Source organism: Alligator sinensis, unplaced genomic scaffold (assembly GCF_000455745.1).
Source record: "Alligator sinensis unplaced genomic scaffold, ASM45574v1 scaffold284_1, whole genome shotgun sequence".
NCBI classification, from domain to species: Eukaryota; Metazoa; Chordata; order Crocodylia; family Alligatoridae; genus Alligator; species Alligator sinensis.
This window is the reverse complement of record NW_005842105.1, coordinates 2,109,547-2,134,618: the sequence shown is the minus strand read 5'-3', so window position 1 is coordinate 2,134,618 and position 25,072 is coordinate 2,109,547. Positions and strand designations below refer to the sequence as shown.

Below are 25,072 nucleotides of genomic sequence, written 5' to 3'. Positions count from 1 at the left end.
AAAAAGCCAACAGCTACCCCCCACGTGGGAATAATTTAGAAACAGCCAATAGTGGGGAACAAATTTGCGTGCAAATGGCGGGAACTCCTTTGCACCGGGGTTTTCTCTTTGCAACTGAGAATTGCACTGTGCAAAGAAAGCTCCTCGTGGCGGGAAATAATTCTGCAGTGCCGAAGCACATACAAAATCATACCCTTGGGTTATGACAGTTACATTTGCCCATGAGGCAACAAAGAATTCTTTCCCATTGCTCTAGCCTGCTGAGATTGGCTCTGCTTGCTAGCAGCCCCCTTAGAGTGTACCCACCATTGTTGAAATCCTAGCAGCTCTTGGGTACATCTACACAAGACACTTTACTCAAGATTAGAGCTAATTATTGTGCAGTATGCATCACCCTCTACACATGCAGATGCTTACTGTGCAGTAATTTGCTCTAATCATGAGTAAATTTGCTATCTGTAAATACAAGTAGTTAATTTACTCCCAATTACTTACTGTGCAATAGTGCACATGTAGATGGCTGACTGGGAGCAAATGCGCTCCCAGGCAGCAGGTGGCAAGAGATTGCTCCCTGCCCCCAGGAGCTGCCTGCTGCCGGCTCTGCTACCAGAGCCTGGGTGGAGACAATGTCTGCCTGCCCCAGCAGTAGGGAGCTCCTATCCTCCACTTCAAAATTGCAATTGGGGAATGGGGGTGGGAGATTCTTATCTCCCAGCACCAGCTCCATGGTTGCAGGGCCCAAGCTGGGATATTCTTATCTCCCAGGGCCAGCTCCACAGTTGGGGGTCTGGCACTGGGAGAGTCTTCTCTCCTAGCACCAGCTCCATGGTCGCAGGGCCAGGGATGGGAGATTCTTCTCTCCCCGTGCCAGCCCCACAACCACGGAGCTGGCACTGGGAGAGAAGAATCTCCCATCACTGGCCCTGCAATCGTGATCATGGAGTTGGAGCTGGGAGCTTCCTGCTGCCAGGGCAGGGGGACATTGTCCGTGCCCAGGCTCCAGTGGTGGAGCCTTCCCTGGCAGCAGGCAGCTCCCTGGAGCAGAGAGCAATGTCCCAGCCCCTGCCAAGAGACAGTTGGCTCCTAGCTCCAGACTCCCTGCCATCCCCTGAGCTAGCACCCAGGAGGAGGCTAGAGCTTCCCCTGGCTGGTGCAGGGCTGGCAGGGGTGGGAGCAGATTACTGCCATAAGCTGCAAAGCTGCTTCTGAGTCCTTTACTTGTAAATGTGTGCCCAGGTCAGTTTCCTCTAGCGTAAACTGATCCCGCATCATTTGCACATTTAGCCGTGCCCCGTGTGTGGGAACTCTCTGCTCCTATTCCCCAGTGGCTTCTCAAGGCATGGATGAAGGACACACCACCAGGTCCCTACATCCCTATCAGCTGCTTCAGCAGTGCATAGGGAGGAAGAGACTGCAGGAGCTACAGCTGCACCAAAAAGGTCACCTGTAGCTGCCACATCCTACATCTTCACCTGCCAGCACCTGTCTGCTCAACCTTGCTAGGAGTCTGATACTAACAGGGCACATCTACATGAGATGCTATGGCTCATTGCTACGGCACTGTAGTGTCACCAGGCATGAACCATGATGGCAATACTACTGCACAGTAGCAACGAGCTACTATGCAGTAGCTCATTGCTACTGTGCAATAGCATCTAAAAACACCCATGCTGGGATGGCACTGTACAGTAATGCTGCTTATCGCACATTCATTTAGCATTTGTTTAAGTGAGTACTAATGACTGCACAGTAACAACTGCACAGTCCACTGTTCATGTACATGCAGCCACGGAGATGTTTCACCACTCAGGGGTGACTCACCTCTGCACATGGGTGACTGACTGCTCACATCCTTGCTTGGGAAACTCATGCCTCCCAGCTGTGGGAGACCTCTACCAGTCAGGATAGACTTTCTCACTTCAAGACCCAAAAGGGATTCTATTTCCTAGCTCAGCACCCAGTTCATTACCATATGTGACCTGGCCCCTGCAGTCAGAGGTCCCCACTTAAAACTTTTGGAAGTATACCACTGATTGCAATATCAAGTCATTAATGAGCAAAGGATTATATTTGTAACCTTTCCCTTTTAAATCACCATATTTACAATTTCCTGTTCTCCCTGTAATCATAACCACATGCAATAAAGTATCAGAATGTCAAACCCCAGAGTATTTAGAGAGAAGGCAGGGTAGGGTGGCCCTTTAGACACTAACTATTTCAGATAGGTATAAGCTTTCGTAGGCACCAAGCTATTTCACCAGGGCATGAATGGCGAGAAACAAAATATGCTGCAAGCAGATTGCAGGCTCGTTTGATCTAACATAGACGAACAACGGTGTAGACTCTTAAAGCTCAATTGTTTTCTGATTTCCACCAGTCTTATCCTGGTTCAACTTTACTGACCTCGCTGGTTAGTCTTGAATTACCCCAATACCCTAGTGCTGAGAGGACAATCAGGGCATTAGTCTAATCTAATCTCCTCAAATGCCACACCACAGTTTGTCTGTATGCTGCATATACTGACTGGGAGGGAAATGGGTAGCTGTTTGCTTTTGACTACTGTGTTTCCTGAGAGCTACTCTAAGATGCAGTTTCTCCTTTCTCTTCTATCTTAGCTGTGGCAAAACTGCTAGGGGAATTAGAAAAAAAGACAGGAAGGAGGAATTGCGAAAAAAAAGGAAAGGACTTCCAATTTTATGCAAAGTGTTTCTCATCTTGCTTAGCGTAGACATAACATAATACCAACTTGTAGTATGATAGTAATTAGGATTCCATTAAAAAGAAAAAAAAAATCTTGCTGAGACCCGAAGTCACATCACGACAGTCAAAGTGAAACGTAGCTCCCTAATGTAGCCTTAATTCATTTTATTTTGCAGAGACAGCAAGCTCACCATGTTGCTCAGGGAGTCCCTGGGGAATATGAACTGCCGTACCACTATGATAGCTCACATTTCGGCAGCTGCAGGAAACTATGCTGAAACACTGTCCACCATCCAGATTGCATCCAGAGTCCTGAGGATGAAGAAAAAGAAAACTAAGGTAAGAAGATGTATAACTCTTTGTCTTCTTCTAGTGAGGAAAAAGGAGCCCTTAATGAGATAGGGAGGTCTTAAAGAGCAGCAGATAACAAAATCAATAATCATAATTCCTAAGGGTATGGGCTACATGTATTTTGTGCTAGATGAGTGGTTTAAAGCTTGTAACAGAGACTGAGGGAATAAATGCTTCAACTTGAGATAGAGAAGAGACTTCAAAAAACTATAATAGCTTTCTAAGCTTAATATTTAGAGGTGTGTGTGTCTGGGAAGGCACTTTTTCAGTTAAATTAAAACAGTAATAAATATTACTACTTTTAGAATGAAAGGAAATGAAAATAAATGAAGAATCAGGTTCCCCCATTTTTCCTCATAGACAGATAAGGCACAGAAAGTTTTAACCCACACAGACACACTAGTCCTGCTGTTTCTTCATAAATCTAGTAGAATTTTTTAAAGGAGATTGATGATGGTGATCTCTTTGCTTCTAGGGGCCTACTTCCTTTTATAGCCAAATTATTAACTTGGTTTAACTGGCAAGTTTTCTGACCCTATTTTAAATTGATGGTCTATGGATTACTGTTAAATATGATCTGCAACCAATTCTGTTTGTATCTTGTCATAGCAGTCTGGCCATAGAAAGCACAGGCCAGCTACTACTGCACCAGCTACATGCCTTATCATGATAAAAAAAGGGATTTTCCTTGTCTTGTGTGCCTCATTTGTGTTGTGAATGTGAACTCTTTTCACAACGTAGGCTTATTAGGTAAGGTATTCGAAAATCACCTAGTTATAATGGTCAAAAGAGATCCAGTGAAATGTTCTGACTCAATCATCCATTGGGTTCACTGCAGGTTACGTGGCCTACTGGTTTTCATAAAACACCAAGAGTCAAGACACTTGATTTTTGTGAACACTGCCATTTGTTCACTGCTATTTCCTCTGGTGGCAAGATGGTTAAACTTTGAGTGTCTCAGTTTCCAAATGTTAAAAATCAGAAAGGATAATACCCAATTCCCAAGTTTAAGTACTCTGAGTTAACCAGATGTACAACATAACTAATTTACTTAATTACCTGTCCCCCAAAGGTTGTAATAATGTTTCACATAGTGTGGGAGTAGGTACTTATTAGTTTGCATTAGTATGTTATGTCATGCATTCAAGGCTCAATGGCAGTTGTGATTCTGTTGTAGATGTGCTGTGTGGAAAGTGTCCATAGTGCTGACATTTATTTTCTCACCACAGTACACATCAAGTTCTTCTGGTGGTGAAAGCTCCTGTGAAGAAGGGAGAATGCGGAGACCCACTCAGTTGAGGCCTTTCCACTCTAGAAATGTAGCTGACCCAGATTTTCCTATCCTGCATTTATCAAGTGATCCCGATTATTCTTCCAGCAGCGAACAGTCCTGTGACACTGTGATCTATGTTGGCCCTAATGGCACAGCCCTCTCTGATAAGGAGCTGACAGATAATGAGGGTCCACCAGATTTTGTCCCCATAGTTCCTGCTCTACAGAAAACCAAAAATGATGGCAAGTTGGAGGAAGTAAGTGAGACAGACCCTGGCACATCTGAAAGAGACTGTCTGAAATGCAACACCTTTGCTGAGCTTCAGGAGAGGCTGGACTGCATTGATGGCAGTGAGGAGACCAGCACATTTCCCTTTGAAGAGCTGCCTGCTCAATTTAGCGCAGACCAGGTTTCTAAGTGCCCTCTCCCAGGCCAAGTGGGAGAGCTCAGTCACTTATCTGAATCAGATAAGGAAGACGCCATACCAGACTGTCAGCAATCAGATAAGGAAGCGAGAGAAAATATCAGTGCCACAATCAGCAAGATTCAGAGAAATCCATCCCCTGTTCCTTCTGGAGCTCTTACTAATGTTTCAACTCCTCCTTCTCCTAGGAGTGTCACTGGCAGCTCTTCCCAATTAGCACAGAGCACAAGCCTACAGAGTAGTAGAGAAGGTCTCAACACCTGTGGCTTTGTTGAAGGCAAACCTAGGCCAATGGGTTCACCACGGCTCGGCATTGCAAGCCTCTCCAAGACCTCAGAATACAAGCCACCAACTTCTCCCTCCCAGAGATGCAAGGTCTACACCCAGAAAGGAGTATTGCCCAACTCTGCTCCACCACCCGCACACCTGAACAAGGACTCTGGGATGACATCTAGTGAGTCTTTGTTGCAGCCAGAGATCCGAACCCCTCCGGTGGGAATGAGCCCTCAGATCATGAAAAAGTCAGTGTCCACTAGTAGTGGGGATTTTGGAGAGACTGTTCTTGAAGAAGAACAGCAACAAAACATTGCCCCAGAGTCAAAGAAAGAGATTCTGAGCACCACGATGGTCACGGTACAGCAGCCATTGGAGCTAAATGGAGAGGATGAGCTGGTGTTTACACTTGTTGAAGAACTAACCATCAGTGGGGTCCTTGACAATGGACGCCCAACCAGCATCATCAGCTTTAACAGCGACTGTTCTGTACAGGCTTTGGCCTCTGGGTCTAGGCCAGTTAGTATCATCAGTAGCATCAGCGAAGACCTGGAGTGTTACTCTAATTCAGCTCCTGTTTCTGAGGTCAGCATAACACAGTTCCTGCCACTTCCAAAATTGGGACTAGATGACAAATGCAGGGATGATGGCAGCAGACGATCGTCCATTAGCTCGTGGCTGAGTGAAATGAGCACAGGGAGTGACGGTGAACAATCATGCCACAGTTTCATAGCCCAGGCATGCTATGGGCATGGTGAAGCAATGGCGGATCCCCCGATCTCTGAGTTGTCAAATGCCATACAAAATAGCAGCGTGATTTGTTTAAATGACCAGCAGAATCCAGTGGCCGACAATTTGCTCATACTGTCAGAAATGGGGGAGGAAGCTTTCAATAAAGTGCCACCTATTAAAGGCTGCAAAATATCAGCTCTGGGGAAAACTACTGTCACAATTAAAAACACAGCAAACCTTAGTAGCTGTGAAGGCTACATCCCAATGAAAACCAACATTACTGTTTATCCATGTATTGCTGTTAATTCTTTTAAGGGCCAAGAGACTACTGATGGCCTAACAAGTGTAACTCCAGCCGCTAAAGTTGCTTACCCTCAAGAAGGGAAAGAATCCAGTGAGAGGAAGGATATCACATTTGAAGACCCGTGGCTGAAGAGGGAAGATGATGTAAAAAAAGAAAACAGTGATGAGCCAAGGCCTGAAGTTGGCCTGGGTCCAGCCAAGCCTGAACACAGTAAGCAGCAGAACTCAGATGACAGGTTTAGCAGCAGCAGTGGGGAGACCTCTAGCTCTCCAGGATCTGACAATCTAAAGAGGATTGTGGATGGTTGTGAAATGGCGCTGCCCAGTTCTGCAACCCAGAGCCCTGTTCATTCCTTTGACGGCACAAAGAATGGCAGCCTCCCTCGCGGGCTCCAGAAGAGCAGCAAGCAGGACGAACACTATGGTGCTCTCTCTCACTGTGTTGCTGAGAACAATGGAGTCATTTCTCCTGTTCACCCCCAGTCTTCTAAAGCCACCCTGGAAAGGAAAATTGCTTCCCCCAAGCATTGTGTCCTCACTCGCCCCAAAGGAACCCCTCCACTGCCCCCTGTCAGAAAATCGAGCCTGGATCAGAAGAACAGGGCTAGCCCTCAGCACAGTGCTTGTAGCAGCAGCACTAGTAGCCCATCCAACCAACCAGCCTCTTTTCTAGCCAGCTTCCCTGATGAGGTGAATGGCAAACAGAAGGGCTCTAGCATTGACACCAGTAGCAGCAGCAGTAGCAAGTTATTTAGTGCCAAACTTGAGCAGCTAGCCAGCAGGACCAATTCCCTGGGAAGGTCCACAGTGAGCCACTATGAGTGCTTGTCATTGGAAAGGGCAGAAAGTCTCTCTTCAGTAAGCTCCAAAATGAGCCCTGGAAAAGACAGCACCATGCCTAGGGCTGGACGGAGCCTCAGCCGCAGTGCAGTATCATCGCCGACAAACTCGGGCATTTCCCAGTCTGCAGGTGCCTCACCAAAAGCCAGCCAATCTAAGATATCTGCAGTCAGCAAGCTGCTGTTGGCAAGCCCTAAGGCCCGAAGCCTGTCTGCCTCTGCCACAAAAACACTAAGCTTTTCTACCAAGTCTCTGCCTCAGTCAGTGGGGCAGAGTTCCAGTTTACCTCCCAATGGGAAAAATATGTCTTGGTCGACCCAGTCCCTCAGCAGAAACAGAGGCTCTGGGCTTGCTTCAAAACTGCCCCTCAGAGCTGTCAATGGCCGGATTTCAGAGCTCCTTCAAGGGAGCGCGAGTGCCAGAGGTTTACATTTGCGTGGAAACTCAGACACAGATGAGCGGGGCTGCCTTCATGGAGATGAGAAAACAGCTGTTCACATGCTGCCTTCGCCTTACAGCAAAATCACCCCTCCTCGGAAGCCTCACCGCTGTAGCAGCGGGCACGGAAGTGACAACAGCAGCGTCTTGAGCGGGGAGCTACCACCAGCGATGGGCAAAACAGCCCTGTTCTACCACAGCGGGGGAAGCAGTGGTTATGAGAGCATGATGAGAGACAGCGAAGCCACAGGGAGCGCTTCGTCGGCGCAAGACTCAATGAGCGAGAACAGCAGCTCTGTCAGCGGCAGGTGCCGAAGTCTAAAAAATGCAAAGAAACGATCGAACACAGGTAGGCGTGTGCTTGTGTTCTACAGATTCGGGGATAACCATTGGTGCTGGCTACTCCATAGGAGGCAAGGCAAGTCACGGGGCATTGGCTAGTTAAGGGCAAAGCACAGGTGGTGTGTAATAGCGGAGGTACGGAACAAGAAACAGCTACCGTGCTGGCAGTCTCTGGAGCTTTGAACTTTTTAGATCTTGTTTATGTACAAGTGAAAACCCTATTCAGGTCCACATTTTCTTTGTGAAAACCTCTCCCATGAATAGTTTAGCTTAAATTTGCTTCAGGTTGTTGTTTTCCTTAAAGCAGGAGGATTTTGATTATAGGGATTTTTTTCAATTTTTTTCATTAGTATTTTTGTGATTTAAGGCACAAAAAGATATCCCTGCAAGGCTAACACATGTCAGTAATATTCTACTTTGAGTGATTTTCCTGGTGCTCATGCACCCCTTAAGTGGGAGTTTGGATTTGTTTCGAATAGCAATTTCTGTTACAGTCACACCTGCACCTTTAGCTCTGTGTATAAGGGAAAGGCAGCTACAATTTCAGGTGCATGACAGAATGCAAGTTTGTGTTTGTGCTTTCTGCAACATAGCTTTCCTGCCTCTGGGACAATACACTTTTAACTTGAAATTTTAGTTATTTAGTGTTTTATTCCATTTTCTTTATTTCTGCTCATTGGAGTTGGGGAAACAACAGCAAAGGATTTTGCTTGAGAGCATAGTCTACCCAATACAGTTTACTTTAAATCTTGATTAAAAAACTACATATCATACAATTTAGCTACGCCAATCAGTGATGGATACCCTTACTGCTCAATCTGAAATTGACCACTTGCAGGGCCTAGGAATTAGACAATAGATGGACTTCAAAAAAACTTACAAAGCTTCTTCATGTCTTCAGATCCTTGGGCCCCAGGATAAAGACAAGAAAAAGAAATGAGTCCACAGAATGTATGGAAACAGAGAAGTAGGGCTAGAAGGGAGGTCATATAGTCCAATCCCCTGCCGGAAGCAGGATCATCCTTATCCAAACCATCCTGTACAAACCATAATCAAAACTCTTTGTAAAACTACCATCAACTCTAACACAATACAGACCTAGAACCCTAACCTACAAAAGGTGATGCAAGTGAACCGTGGCAGCCAGCATTCTGGTTCTTTGAAATGTCAGTATATGCTCAAGAGAGCCTGGGTAGAGGGCCATGCTAAGGCAAACTCCCCTTCTCCTCCCCCCAGTCAAAACCAGTCTGACTATGGGGTAAAATTCCTTCCTGACCCCAAATATTGTGATCAGTCAGGTTGACCCTAAGTGGAGGGGCAAGACCTTCTAAGCCAGGAACCTCTGTCTTTGCTCCCAGCAGGAACATTGGCATATCCCAGTTGAAGTCCCCAGCCTTGGCTGTAGCCAACACCCAATGCCTCTGAGGAAGGCTTAAAAACACCCTGACATATGTAGCAGGGGGAGGGAGAGCCAGCAAAGCCCAGAAGCATGGGAACACAGGCATAGCTACGCCTAGATCATCCCCAAACGGTGGCTGTCCATTTTCTTCTTGAACTCCTCCAGTGATGGAGAGTCCACAACTTCCCTGGGGAGTGTATTCCACTGCCTCACTATTCTGAAGTTTTTATCTGAATATCCAATCTAAATATACTTTGCTCCAACTTCAAGCCATTGGTCCATGTCCTTCTCTCTGCAGCAGGGGAGAAACGGTGTTTTCCTTCTTTTTTATGGCAGCCTTTCAAGTATCTGAAGACTGCTATCATGTGCCCTTTTGAGTGCCTTTTCCACAAGCTGGACATACCTAGCTCCTTCAGCCTCTCCTCATATGACTTGCCTCCCAAGCCCTTGATCATTTTTGTTGCCCACTTCTGGAGCCTTTCTAACTTCTCCATGCCCTTTTTAGAATGTGGAGTCCAGAACTGCACACAGTATCCAAGATGAGGCCTAACCAGTGCCAAGCAGAGAGGCACTATCACCTCCCGTGTCTTACACCTAATTCTTCTATTGATGCATCCCAAAACCACATTTGCCTTTTGAGTGGCTGCATCACACTGTTGACTCGTATTGAGTCTGTGATCTACCAAGACTCCCAAATTGTTTTCCATAGTGCTGCCATCCAGCCAGGTGTCAGCCATTTTATATTTGTGTTTCTGATTATTTGTCTCAAGATGTAGCACCTTGTATTTGTCCACATTGAATTTCATCTCGTTAGCTCTAGCCCAACTTTCCAGTCTGTCGAGATCCTTCTGAATTGTGCTCATGTCCTCCAATGTGTTTGCAGTCCTTCCCAGTGTCATGCTCTCTACAGCTTGTTCAAGAAGCTTTCTATGCCAGCATCCAAATCATTAATAAACACATTGAACAACACCAGACCCAAGACAGAATCATGTGGGACTCCACTTGAAGCCTCCTGCCATTCTGACATGGACTCGTTAATAAATACCCTTTACTTGTAGCTATTGAACCTGTTGTCTATCTACCTTATAGTAGTTTTTTCCAGCCTACATTTCTCCAATTTTTTTATGAGAAGGCCACATGGGACCTTGTTAAAAGCCTTGCTGAAGTTCAGATACACTATATCTACAGCTTTCCTTCATCCATCTAAGTGGTTGCTTTGTCAAATAAGGAGATTGGGTTTGTTTGACATGATTTGTTGTCATAAATCCATGCTGGTTGCTTGTGATCAGCCTTTCCTCCTCCGGACACTTTCAAATGGCCTTCTAGGATGTGCACCAGTAATTTCCTGGTATTGAGATAAGGCTAATGGGTCTGTAGTTCCTCGGGTCCTCCTTTTTTGCCTTTTTAAAAGAGGGGTACTACACTGACCCTTTTCCAGTCCTCTGGTACCTGGCCCATCTCCCACGACTTCATGAAAGTCATTGCCAAGGGCTTTGAAATTTCCTCTGCCAGTTCCTTCAGTACCATGGGATGAAGTTCATCCAGCCCAGAACATTGCTATGCTTCAGAATGGTGAAACAGTACTGTTTTGTAATTGTTTCCTGAGCATAATAGCTGCCATCAGCCAGCTTCATGCACATCTCTGAATCTCAGCAATGGTATGATTCGAAATTGTGGGCCTGATGGCAGCTTACACCTATGTCAGATGGCATGGCAGACTTAACCTATGACCTTTTAGAAGTAGGTTGAAATCTGTGTGCCTACCCAACAAGCACTCCACGGATCAACTGGACACAGTTGTCTCAAAAATGCCGTTTTCTTTAAGATGGTGGAGGGATCTGCTACAGGTTTGCAGTAGAGTTACTTTCTCAGTTATCCTGCCTACCAGGAGATGGCTAAACCTGGGAAGGCGAGCTCATCTCAGTGCCACTAAGATTCAGAGCCTGTCCTCTTCCCATACACCATGGTTCCCATAAATGTCCTAGAAATAATGGTAAAGTGGCAAGCCTGCTAGGCTTTCTTGCCTCTTAATTAGGGTGTTACAAGGCAAAAGCTAATTGGCAATACCATGGTGAGACATCACATCAACAGATAAGGAGGAGCAAGCCCTACTTTGTTATGCAAGGAGGTGGTGTGTCTTTCAAACTGGTGAATTTCCAGGGTGACATCACACTGATAGTGTTGCACTTGCCAGGTCTCCAGAATGCTTTGACAAGATCCTTCCTAGAGAACCACAGTGGTCCCATCAGTAACTGTTTCCTGTTTCTGATGTCTTTCACACCTGGGTATTCTGACTGTGGGACTGTTTATGACTTTCCAGAACAAGTGTCAAGCATTTTACTTCAGCAGGGGTATGAGCCAAGCTGGCTGACAGAGGCTTTCCTCTGTATGTAGAACCATAATCCTCAGAGTTGGAAATCCCCAGGAAGCTTAGACAGGGTCTTGGACTTAATCATTTTGTTTGGCCTGCCTAGGGCTGGCCATTCTGATACTCAATCGGGCACAATTCCATCACTTCCTAACCTAATCTCCCAGAACAGGACAGGTGCTGCAACACAAGATGGCCATGACCCACCTGTAAGCCTGATTTGACCAAATGACCCATTTTTAGAGAAATTGCTCTGCTTACCTACAAGCTATTTCCTTATAAAGTAGAAAGACTTTTAACAGACTGATTTATTTTGTGAAGTGGAAAGAAATTTCTGTGTGGGTGACTTAGCTGCTTCTTGTACTATCTACTTTAACTCTGGCTATCCTGAACTATCTTTTTTTTTTTTTTTTTTTTTTTTTTTAAGGAAACCCAAGGTGTCTTTTTATTTTGCTGAAATGCATCTAGCAGTCATCTCTGTAATCAGATGATGTAAAGTTATACTGTTACATACAAGCCCTGCAGTGATAAAATTCCTTAAGGGCCTTTCCCATCCCTTCCTACTAGCTAGAGAGAGAGTGCCTGCCAGGGACGTCTGTCTGGTTCTAGCCAATTTGATGGAGCATTTAAGCCAAGGGCAACCTGTTTTGTTTACTATCTGTCCATAAACGTGCCATGTTGGTGGCTATTAATCCACCTAGTAGAGTCATCAAAATGAAGGGCTCTTGCTTGTAGCTGTTTTGATCTAAGGACATAGGCAGGCAAGGTTCTTTGGGTTTGGGGTTCTTTTGGATCCAGACCATGCAAGGAAAAGAAATGTAAAACCTGCCAACACATCTCCACCACTCCCACAATAACTACAGAACTCCACAACACAACCATTACCATTCCTGGATCTTACACCTGTACCTCCAGAAATGTGATATATCTCATCCAGTGCAGCAAATGCCCTGATGGAAAATATGTAGAAGAAACCAAATAACAAGTGTGTACCAGAATGAACGCCCATCGAAAATCCATCAAAGACAAAAATATGCAATTACCTGTGGGTACCCATTTCTCACAAAACAATCACTTCCTCTCCAATCTCTCAGTTCTAATCCTCAAAGGGAACTTACAAAACACCTTCTGCAGATGAGCCTATGAACTTCACTTCATAAATCTAGTGGATACAAAAAATCATGGACTGAAGATAGATATTGGATTTATGTCACATTACAACCTGCCTGATATTTGACACAGGTAACCTGCCTCAAGCAGACTCCTTGCATTCCTTCACACATTTCCCTCCCTTTCCCCCTCCCTCTACCACCTCTACCCATCGTCTTCCAAACTTCCATTCATTTGCATTTTCACAGACTTCTTGTTATACTTCAGTTTCTTGGCCACCTTGGAGAAAACAGAACAGCAGTAGAATCTCCCAATACCTGAAAAAGTGTGTTTGTGCCCAAATGCTCACAAAAAACATTTTTTCCAACTATTTAGTTGGTCTAATAAAAGATATCACATCTACCCAAAGAACCTTGCCTGTCATCAAAATGAAGGCACTTATGGCCTTTGTATACCATCTTCCACAGGACAAGACCATCCTTACTCTGAGTTTGTACCTGCTATGGTCTTGGAATTTTGTCTTAATCAGTTGATACCTTGTGGTGCCCTTCCCAGAGCCTGACTCTGGCCTATGTAAAATGAAACTGCACATGTTAGTTGCAGTAAAAGCATTATCCTTTTATTATTGAGCAATACAAAGACCTTTAGAAAGTCTTCCAACCGTTAAAAGCATTCACAGACAGACTTGGAGGACCGTATGTCTTTGTGATTATTTAAGGGACCCTCTGATTGCATTGGTACTTGTGACTGTAACACACAACATCCCTTTGGGCCAAGTCAGAGCATATTCCACCTGGGTTCACGTATCCCCCCAGTGAACGTTTTGCTTCCTGAGATTTTTAAAGCTCACCCCAAACATTCACCTCCTACTTCCAAAGTTGACATCAGCATCATAGAGCTGCCTATAATTGGATGTTAAGAACACCTGTAGTCTTGCTGAGACTGACAATTTATTCCCCTTCCTCTGATAGCCTGGAGGGCAGGGAAAGCTGTAATGCCTACTCAGTGGGAGAGGAAACATAGGCGGATGGGTGTGTGAAGCTGGTATCTTCTTTAGACTGTAGCTGTGGAAGAGCTCTGGGTTCTGTTGCCCCACTTTGCGGGGTAGCAGTTTTGATTCCTTATAGCCAGGGATGGAGTGTGAGGGGCTCTCAGGTGCAGCAGCTCTCCCACCTCAAAGTGGCTGAAAATGATGCTCCTGGCTTTGGACCTGGTGGGAGGGTACAGAAGACAAAGTTGGGGACAAGGGTTTTTTTCTGAGCTGGGCAGTGTTTTCTTTCTTGATGTTGTCTGGTACATCTAGAGAGTGTAAGGCCTTATCTAATAGGCTTTTGACTCTTTGGGTCAGAATGCAGTGTGTATATACAAGGTCAGCGATAAACTGAAGTCAGCAGCAGATTTTGGTATTTCCATATACTTATGATGTTTCCCTGAAGAAGGTCATTAGATTCTGCAGGCAGAAAGCTGTAGTGCCTATGCTGCTCCTCAAAGCTACTCCAAGTTGATGTGGGATAAAACTGACCTGAATATTATTTCTTTTTCACTAAGCATGGACTTTGCTCTGGCTTTTGATTGCCATCCATGTTGTTGAACTGTAATTTCCCATGTTTTTAGGTCCTTTCTCCACAGTCATCACTGTCAGACGTAAACTCTGCCAATGATACCTTTTGGCCAATAACTCCTAGATTTGAACATCTGAGGCAGAGAATTCTGACTAGAGGACTTTTTTCCTTGAAGCTGCCCACCCTGTTAGCCCAACAGAGCCCAAACCTGTTGTCTTACAGAGAACTTCGCAATGCTCACCTGGTGTTTGTGTGGAAGAGATATTTGTGTTATTGCTATACTAATTCTTGTGTTTTATTGAATGAATGGGTTCAGTCATGACTATAACAGGGCATTTTTATGTATTTTAAAATTGAAATAAAATAAAAATAACTTTCTCACCTACATATTGCCACTGACATTGAACATTTGCTTGACAATTAACAAGGCTTCAGGTTTCTTATAACCCGTCTCCTTTTTTCCATTTGATCTTGCAGCAGTAAAGTCAGAATTCTGTGTTTGATGGTAGCACAGTCTTTCACATGTCAACAGATTTATGATGTCATAAAAACAGGATTATGACTTCAACACAGGATCAAAATGAAGGAGAGGCTGGGATGTGATAGAGCAAGGTGTTGTTCACATATTTTTATCATAGTAATATTATGAAAAGAACCATGTTGGTTTGGTGCATTTTATTTTACACAAATATTCTCTTTCAGTAGATTTGTTCTGGTTTCAAAGGCTTCTGGTAAGTAATGTTTTACATGAAAAACATCATACAAAGCTGTGTAGCTCTTAAAGCACAGATATTATTTTAATACGTGGTGTCAAGAGCATTGAACCCTTCCTGATTTGCTGTCATAGATCCACTGTGCCATAATGGATATGGCACTATAGATGTGCTCATTTCAGGTCAGGTAACCTTGTCCACTTTATTTATGATTATTATTAACAGAAATGCTAGCTGTCATACATGATCAACATGAATCAACAGAAAGCCCCTTTAAGAGATGCCATCAAGAGTCTTTAAGGGAATCACCAGTAGTCTCGTCAGATTTCACAATTACTTTTGAAATCTTGACACATTGGAGAGAGAGATTTTTTCTATGATTAAGACCTCGCCTTTCAGTATTCTTAAGTGCAGTGCTTGTAGGTTCTCATGCATTGGTTGCTATAGCCTTGGTATTAGAAATACAGTAACAGCTTTTGAAAGAAAAGACCAGTTCATACTTTTCACTTTTGGCTGGAGTTAAATTCCAGGGTTTGAGTGGACGCATATACGTTTCACTGACCAGCTAATGTTCTGCCCGTAAAATAAACACTCTCACAAACTATTTTCCATTACATTCTGCTACCGGCTCTCTAAACTGCCATGTTACATGATTACAGCATCAAGGAAATGAGCCTTCATCTTGGAAACTAACACAGCGGTATAATAAGTAGCCCAAGCTTTTTCACATTTAACAGTGGTACCATAACATTAGGTCAGTACATTATTGCTCTGAAACAACTGCTTATGCTAGAAGCAGATCTTAATTGTAAAAACCTTTAGCACTTATCCAGCATTGTGTGTTTTCAAAGTTGTGTGCAATTGCTAGCTAATCCTCCCACTGAGGTAAGTATTATTACACTTTCCATTATATAGACGGGGAAACTAAGGCAGAGAGTTAATTAGTTTACCCATCTCAAGTGAGAAATAGGGCCAGGGTTAGCTCTCAGGAAGCCTTAGTTTCTAGCCTCAAGTCACTTGACTTGACCATACACCCACTAATGCTGTTACCCTTAAGATAAGTGAAGCGGAAAGCTTTATTTGTAACTGTCTTTTTGTGACAGATTGTCCCTCCCTCTCCAACCCCCAGCATCTGTACAGCTATTTACTCTCTGGTTTCTACCCTCCTTCCATTAATCTCTTCTCCCTAAGAATGAATAGGTACCTCTGTCACTTTCCTCATCATGTAGCAGTGGAGGGTGGAGGACCTTTGAAAATAGGGAGGCAAAACTGCCAGAGCTGCCAAAAGCTGTTTGTAGATAGGGGGAAAATGTGCTCTGTCTGGCTCTTATCTTTGCCTACCAAGGAGTCTAGCTGGCCACCCTTGATCCCCACCTATAGAACGGGCCCTGACACAACCATGCCTAGTCTCCTAACCTTCTCTGTTTCTATAGTATAGTGCTCCTGTTTAACAGACTGCCAGGGGGTTAGAAAGAGTTGCAACCTATAAGATTTATTACACAGAAGCTTGTGTCTACACAAGACGCTGACTGTGCAGTTGTAACTCTGCAGCCATTTAGTACTTGTTTATTCAAGTACTGAAGGACTGCGCAGTAACTCAAGTTACTGTGCAGTAGTGCTGACAAATGTCTTTTTTGTGATGCTACTGTGCAGTAGTCCAATACTACTGCACAGTCAACATCTCGTGTAGATGCAGCCAGAGATCATTTAAAAATGATTATTGGTGGGATTTTTAAAACATTGCCTTAACTCCCAGCGAAGTCAGCAGTAACTTTGGAGCCCTTTTGAAAATTTCATCCTGAACTTCTTTGTGCTTTGCATTCAAAGCAAACTTCCTATTGCAAAATCACAATAACATTTTAGGAAATTAGGACTGTGGGTTGGGTTAGCCGGACAGAATGGTGCTGTCAGCAGGCCATATATCTTATTCTTAGTTCTGCTATTACCTCATGGTGTCACTAGGGACAACTTATTTAGTTTCTCTGTCCCTCCGTTTCTATGTTGTAAGACAAGATAGTGCCACTTGCCAAACTTCGTAAACTCGCCATTGGCAGTTTTAGGTCAAAAGTATAACATGCTCATTATTATTATGCTGTATATGTTAGCACCTTATCCCCAGTGGACCAAGGTCAGTCGGTGCAAGTGGGCACATCACTCATTGAAGTCATGCTCGGAACTGATCACCGAGTCCACAGATTCAGCTTTCTAAAACAAATGAAAAAACTGCCTTCCTGTTCCAGGTATATAATGTCGGGGAGCAATGAGGTAAGAATAAGAACAAATGAGAGCCAGGAGGGTACTTAGGTTTGCACTGTACACCAAGGCATTATTTGATTTCCCATACAATGTGGATGAAGGTCTTGTGCCTACCCCCACAACCACCCCCCACACTACCATGTGTTATTTATTGGTTCCTGGTTCCTGCCTCCTATGAGGTTTCAAAATGGTCAGAATCCTAATGAGCCCTCTCACCGGAACGATAGCACAGAGAGGGGCATTTGGTACAATTTGTAACAGGATGAGGTTTTCTATGGAAACCACAGAGATCTTCCTTAGGCTTTGTTTCCCCTTCCCTTTTTTGGAATTGGCTTGTGTATATAAAAGAGACCCATGTCCATGTTTTATATGGCTAGATCAAAGGGCTTTGGCATGTCTGTGACTAATTACTGCTTGCAGTGTGAATTCAGGACTGGACAGTTTCCTCTCCTGAGGAGTATGCATCTGTTTACATTTCTGTCCCTCTAGTTCAAATTAAAAAAAAAAAGTAATGGTTTCAGTTCTTTAATAAAACGTGTCTGAGAAGCAAAGCAAAGCAAATCTAAGCTTGGAGAGTTGTAAACCATGCGAGACAGGGCTTGTTTCAGCAGGGGCAAGCCCTGTGGATATTTCGGGTCTGGGCTTCTGGTCAGAGGGGGCTTGGCCTGAGTAGCGAGTTAGAGGCAGGAAACAGTGCACAAATGATTATTGCTGGCTGCCTGCCTGCTGGCATGACCTGGGCTCTCTCAGTTGGGAGGAAGATAAAGGACTTGGGCTGGAGAAGAAGGGCAAGAGTCCATCTGGGAAAGAAGGAGATTCTGTCCAGGTGGCTGGGCTGGGAAGGAAGGGGTGTCTACAGGGCGTGCAGGTTCCGTTAGTCTAGGTTTGGTTAATGATCATTGTGTGTCAGTTAAAAAAACAAGGAGTTAAAGAAACCCTATTGAGCTCAAGGGCCTCCATTGCACTAGAGGCTCTTAGGCTCCTAGCAGACATGCAGTAAGGGCACAATGGGATCTGATGTACAATCCACACTCCCTGCCATGCCACACATGCATGGCAGGAGATGTGATTGTGGGATCAAGCAGCAGATCCCATCTCACCAGATCCCAGATTCTCCCTGCACCAACAAATACCACGCTTCTGCAGCTGGGAGCCCCATCAGCTGATCCAGGTTCTCAGTGGGGGCACCATCAACTGATCTGGGCTTTTAGACATGGGGGGGGGGGGCACCAGGCACCCCCACAGCTGGGACCCTAGCCTGGCCATACATTCAATTAATGGCATGATAGGAACCAGCCACAAAGTTATTACACAAAATATGTGTAATTTTGTGTAGTAACTTTGTGGCTTATTCACTGTTTTATCACGCCATAGATGCAGCCAAGTAACTACTTAAGATATGATTAACTGGTTGACCATGTGTTAAGTGTAACATGTGCCAGGGACCTTATAGTAAAGAGATTAATTCAAGCTACTTTCCCAAAATCTAAAAGGGGTTGGATTTGCTACACAGATATGCCCTGAGTCACAGAGTTTGGATTCACATCTGAACTTTTCCTGCATGTAAAGGGGGCTCAGATGCACAGTTCTGCTTTAGGCTCCTGTCGTCTGATGAAGTTTCTCTGACAAATCCAGGTTATGATTTTTTTTCTTTATTCAGTTTCACAGCCAGAACCTTCAGACTTGTAGGTTATTAAAGTGTCTTCCTGCAACATTTCATGGGCTGTGCAGTAAAATTCTCATGTTTCCTGGTGCTTAGTTTTACTACCAAAACAGTCATAAGAATGGGAGCTGTTAAGACATGACAATAATTGTACATAATTGTAGTTTCTTAACCTCACATTCTCCCATTATCATTTTAGGTTTCATTGGTATCTGTGATATTTTTTAAGACTGGGGGTTAAGAGGCTCCTGATAATTCCACAGTCAAAAGCCCTCAGAGAAAGTTAAGGTCTAGCTCTGTTAATGGAAATCCAAGAAAACATGAGCTGCTGAGTCTGAGGATTGTAGAAGTTTAAATAACTTGAGTCTGGCTCAAACTTTGTAACTGATATTAGGCAGCATAACCTTTTGAAACAGGAGCATAATGATAATGATGAAACAAAAAAGGCAGAGCTTTTCTTGTTGAATCCAAGTGAAAAGGAATTTGGTTCATGTTTACACTAAATAAGCCACAGTGTTTGGAATTTCAAAATCTCTCTCGTACCACAAAGCCAAAGGACATCTCCACCCCTTGCATCTGAACTTATCCACAACTGATGATGATAATGACAGTGATGATAATTCATGTACTCCATTCCCCCCACCACGACTAATGATGTTAAGAATTATAAAGGGAAATGAATTTTTGTGTGCTGGTGACCCCTTTTTAACATGTGACCACTGGCTGGAGAGCACAAAGAGATGAGTGAGGCCCCAGCCACAATTTTTTTTTCCCGTTCATTAAAACAACAGCATTGATTTTCCCAGGTCAAAGCCAGGCCATTTCATGCAGCAAATCTGTGTTGAAAAGGATCAGAGTAATCATTTTTTACACGCTTGACTACCACGTGCCAGCACTGAGCTTTCAGCTGTATGAACATAGGAATGATTTAATAGAGGAAATGGCAGAAGGCTATTGTGCACAGTGAAGGCCCCATGCAACATGCATGATTGAGTCAGACACCATTAGGCCGGGTATAAATAAAACCCGCTCACTGTGCTGGCACAGAATTAGCTCAGTGGAATTCTTCTGCCCCTGCCCCTGTCCTGTCTAGAGCTGATGCTGTCACAGCAGAGTCCCAGGTCTCTGGCTTGCTTGGCAATGTGACAAGTGAATCTATTTACTGCAGAGCAATAATGCTCAGGACAATACACAGCCTTGAGTCATCTCCATATACAATAGCACTACAAAACTTGATGAACACATGCTGAGCCAAAACCCAGCCCTACTGAGATAATTATTTAGCAAAATCACTAGGTGATGGATGTGTAGATGCTGAACACTGAACCCATGTGACGTAGGCCTTCCCCCAGGACTTCTCCCAAATTACTTGTCAACCTGCCATGCTACATGAACTGCTGCCTCCTGATTTGGTTTCAGTAGTGCTCATTCACTGGCAATAAATTTGCCCCAGACGGGCTCCTGTAAACAAGGAAGTAATTCAGGGAATGTGGTGAGAAAATGGAGATGCAATTGAGGGAAAGTGACAGAACAGGTAAAAGAAATATCTACTCTGGGCACAAATAGGAATAATCCGGACTGGTACAGCCTATTTGGAGGTCCTGGAATCTGTGCCACTGAAGACGCAACATGCCTGATTTCTGCATGGGCATATAATTAAAGATAGGTGCACATCTGCATATAAGCAGGACATTTTTAAGATGAATTAGCCCTGAGCCTTATATTACTTCCAAAGCGCAGTATAAAATATAAATCGGGACAGACTGTAGCTCTTGGTATTTTATATATACGTGCTGAGGGAAGGAGGTTCCTATTTTGCCACATGAAAGTTATCTTTGCTGCTGATACAAACATCAGTATGCTATTTTTTGTTCTGACTTTTACTTGTTTACCATTAGGTAACTCATGTGATCTGGGTGGGCAAGCACAGGATATGGGATGGGAGGCAGCGCAGGTGCCATGGCAATGCACATGCAGAATGTTTTGTGCTGCAACAAGTTCAGCTCAAAATTTGCTACCTAAACTTTGCGGGTGGATTATCCTTTCTGTAGCACAGCCTCACCCAAGTCTCACAAGTGTGTCTGGGGGGGGAGGTAAAAGCTGCACTGCAAATGCTATTGCCTAACAAAGAGGAAAAAGAAGCTTTGTGATCCACACCAGGCAAAGGGCACAATAAAATAAATGTGGAGGAGGAAGGTCAAAGGAAATGGGAGGAGCTGATTCAGTCACGGACAATTGACCATGAGGGCAGATCCCACAGGAAGTAGGAGCAAGAGGAACAGTCAGTCTAGCTTCTTCAAATCAAGCCAAGCAGAAACCCAGTTGCTAGAAAGAAGGGAACAGCAGGGGGAATGGGACAGGCAACCTTGACAAATCAGCAAAAGGCCTGAAGCTATAATAAAGGCGGATGCTGTTGCTAATGGGAGGAAAGCATAGAACAAATTGTGTGTGCGTGGGGTGACTGCTTTGCTTGCCCAGAAGGCTTTTCTTCTTCTTTCCCCCCCCCCGCTTTTTAATCCATCATAGTTCAGTTGCAGTGTTAGAAAGGAAAACATTGAACAGCAAGATCTTTGCACAAAGGCAGTTGTACTCTGATGATCCTGGGTGCAGCTATGAATGGCTTGTGCGCTCTCTCCTTTCCCCTTTGTGAGCTCAGTTCAGATGCAGCCTGCTATAGAGCAACCATACGTCCTGCCCCTTTTCGTGGAAACTTTGTTTTTGTTCTTTTTATTTTGTCTTTATCAACACTGTAGAATTGGGTTGGAATTTGTGCGTGGAAAGCCACGTAAGGGGGAGGAGTCCCAAGAGGGCACCTGAGCAAATCTCAGTATCTCTTCTGGTTTTGGGACCCCATTCAGCAGGCTGCTTGAACCTGCACATCATTTGAGCGAACCTGCACATCGTTTGAGCATTTGGGAATTTGCATTAACTTCATGTGGGAGGAGGGGGTGCAGATGCATGTGATACCTGTCCGGCCTCCAAGTCAAGTGGATGCCTTTGTAAGCAACGCATCAGAGAGTAGAGGGGTGGTGCACTGTCGTCTTCTACCAGCACCTTATTAATTATACAGTCATGATTGATGAGCTCCCAGCCCCATAGAGCCCATTAATAAATGTGCATCTCCAAATGGGTGTTTTTGATGGGAAACAAAATATTTGTTTGAACGATTAAATCTTTCTCTACGTGTGCTACCACAGATGAGCAAGTTGTTACCTGCTTTGTGGCCGTCACCTTAAAATGTTGCTTTGGCGGAGTCTCCTCACCCAATCCACTTAGCATGAAATCAGGTAAATCGCAGAGACTAAATAGAGGGAACAGAGGCAGCAGGGATTCCTGCCCAGATATACTGTGCCTCCTGCACCCAGACTAATAAGCAATTAATTAATCAGTGCAGATTTAAAATAGATTAAGTTCCCTTCAGTTTCACAGCAAGCACAAAGAGGTTTTTTCATTTTACTTCTCCCCAAAGCACTCTAAAAAGTAGATACATTATCCTGAGCCTGCAAAAATGAAAAACCTTTGAGCCTCAGATAAAAAATAGCTTCTTCCTTTCCTTCTTGCTCTCACGCTTGCTCTCTTTCTGCTTTCAAATCAATGCAGATAGACCTCTATCTCTACAAAACTACACGGACTTTGGTGAGACTCTGTGCAATAAAGGCTCATCCTCTTGGACCCATTGTCTTCTGCCTGCTTTCTTTACTGTCTTGGTAGAACAAAAACAGGCAGTCTTAAAATGTAGTGGTGACTCACTGGCTGCCCAGACAAGAATCCCTATTAAAAGATTGTGGGCTCATATTAATCTAGCTAGTTCCTGCTACTGTCATCCACTTGGCTTCACTACATAGGGATGGGCACCCATAGTTGAGGCCTGATGTGGAGGCCTCAACTCCAGGGAGTGGAAGGTGTAGTGGGTCTCTGAAGTGGTGGTGCAGGATCAGTATGTGTGGCAATCAGTCTCCATTTCAGTAACAAACAATGTTATCCCTGTGGATTGTCTTGATTCAGTAAAAGAAAACCATACCACTTCTCACCAGTTGAGGAGTTTTGTTGGCCTTTAGGCAGAAAAGCTGGTGGTGGTTACTATAGAACAGAATTTTAATACCCTGAGGGAGGCTAGGAGCTTGGCAGTGTGTTGTAAAATGCCTAAATAAAGCCCTGAGTTTGTACCAATACTGGTTACCCCTTTTGCCACTCTTTGGCAAAGCACTGTCTTCTGTATGGGTTTTTGAATGATCACATAAAAATCACAAGTTCAGTTGCCTCTGTGGAGTCAGCGGACAAAGGTCATTCTTAGCGTTGTAGCTGAATCACGTCATTTCAAGCTGTTTCTGTCGCCCTGTCTGACAGACTGCTACCACATTTAGCTATGCCAACTGGTCAATCCTTGCTATTTTTGTGTTTTCATCTGTCACAAGCTGATGCTGTAACAAACCAGCTTCATCTAGGGCCTGATTCAAAGCCCATTTATATTGCTCATAAAACTTACGTGGACTTCGGCAGACTTTGGATTAGGTCTATATCCACTTTCATTTCCCGATGATTTTTTGGCTTCACTGGTTCTTCCATGCTGCGTTGTGAGGCATGGGCTCATTTGCTGGTCCAAATCTTCTCTAGTAACACAAGAGGAATCACAGCATTTGTCAGTTTGAAGTCTCAAACCATTTGGCAAAAAGTTAATGTAGCAGAGGGGTCTTGTACAAAAACAATCTCTCTCTCCCTGACTTGGCTGCTCCCTTCCCTCTGTTTTCTGTTACAGTAACTTCCTGGATATGACAGGGTCTACAGGTGTTGCCAGAGTTAATATAGCAAGTCTGATGGGGACAATTTTGACAAAGGTCACAGAAGATGCTTGCAGTTTCTCCATTTTTTTATTACTGTCCTGATGGGGTAGTTCAATTTGTCAGGCATTTTTAAAGCCTATTTCTATAACCTCCCACCATGGAAAATTTACTATAAAACTGGATAGAAAAAATATGATAACTTTTCTGAGTTTTTTTTATATCCTATAGAATTTATAATGAAACTATATTGTTGCTTAAGATTTTTTATGTGATCATTCAAAAACCCATAGAAAAGCTATAGTTTTCTTGTCAAATAATGGCTGTATTGGAATGAATGATAAAGTTCTCATTGATTTTTGGGGGAGGGATCTGGATTTCAGCTGGTATTTCTTTTCTCCAGCAAAGGTTTTGTAGTTTCTCTTTCCGCAATCTTCCTTCAGTCTGGGTGTAGCTTCATTGTGTAAGATAGCAGTACTAATTGGCCTCAAGATTCATGGACTGATTCACCAGTAAAAACAGGCTGCAGTTCAGCACTTCAGGTTTGATATTGAAAAGTTGAAAAAAAAAATTTAGAAGCATTAGCACAGGCAGTTCGTGGAATGGAGTGTGATCCCTCAAAATCCATTGGTTACTTAGTAAAAATGAAAGGAGTCTTGTCAGTTCCCTAGAGTAACCATTTGTCCCATTTTTGCCAAGTTAGTCCTATTTTAAATATATCTCTTACCCCCTACGCCAGTGGTTCTCAACCTTTTTGGACTCAAGGCACCCCTCGTTGGACTCCGGGCACCCCTCCATAACTTTTATAAATTTAAAAAACTAATTGATGTATTACAGTGCTTACTTCCTTGCAGAGGGGCCTGGCACTGGGGATGGAGGATCATCTAGGCAGGGACAAGCCTGAACTTATCAAAGCATGGTTCCCTTTCTAGGATCCTCTTAGAATATGTTGAGCATATAGTAACTAATTACTTTCCTGCAGCAGCTGGTCAGTGCAATGGCAGGGCATTGCCAGTGCCCTCATCTTCCTTGCTTTTACCCATGGCATGTTGTAGGGTGCTAGTATTCCTGGTTTTGTGCTTGGTAGTTGGGTGCAAGGGTTTGAAGTGGCCATTTTGGTTTGAAGCAATAGGTTTCAAGAATTCATGGGTAAATGGCTGCCTGTGAGCGATGGGGAATAGTTTTACTGGTGCTTATGACCAACTAGGCACAATGAAACCCACCTTATAGTGAGACTGCATTGGACTGCACATCTAGAAACCCTAGGGTCCCCAAAAAAACACTTAGGGAGGTGTAGGAAACCTGTCTATGGCTTATCTGAAGTTCATCAAATCTGACATGGGCTCAGGGAACAACTGAGGTCAAACAAATTGGCATTTTCTGTTAGAATTATGTTTCATCCAAAAATTCCCAACTGGCTGCAGGTATCATAGAACGGTTTCAATGTAGAAGGCACAGGATAGAGATGCACATTATAGACTAACTGATTATAAGGTGCATATCTACCCTGCCTTCTGTCCAACTTCAGACCAATATAGATAACAACC

General features: G+C 44.0%; 1 protein-coding gene across 3 annotated transcripts in view; it reads left to right on the top strand.

The window, feature by feature from the left end:
* The window catches only part of LOC102381808 (kinesin-like protein KIF26B), a 284,915-nt gene that overhangs the window by 246,021 nt on the left and 13,822 nt on the right, over positions 1–25,072 (top strand). For 2 of the 3 annotated variants that reach the window (XM_025205138.1, XM_025205139.1), the window contains 2 exons: positions 2,877–3,039; positions 4,281–7,683. In XM_025205138.1, the coding sequence (XP_025060923.1) occupies positions 2,877–3,039; positions 4,281–7,683 (3,566 nt within the window). Of the gene's footprint in view, positions 1–2,876; positions 3,040–4,280; positions 7,684–14,592; positions 14,728–25,072 lie in introns of all 3 variants that reach the window. The other variant, XR_003094265.1, reaches the window with a different exon arrangement.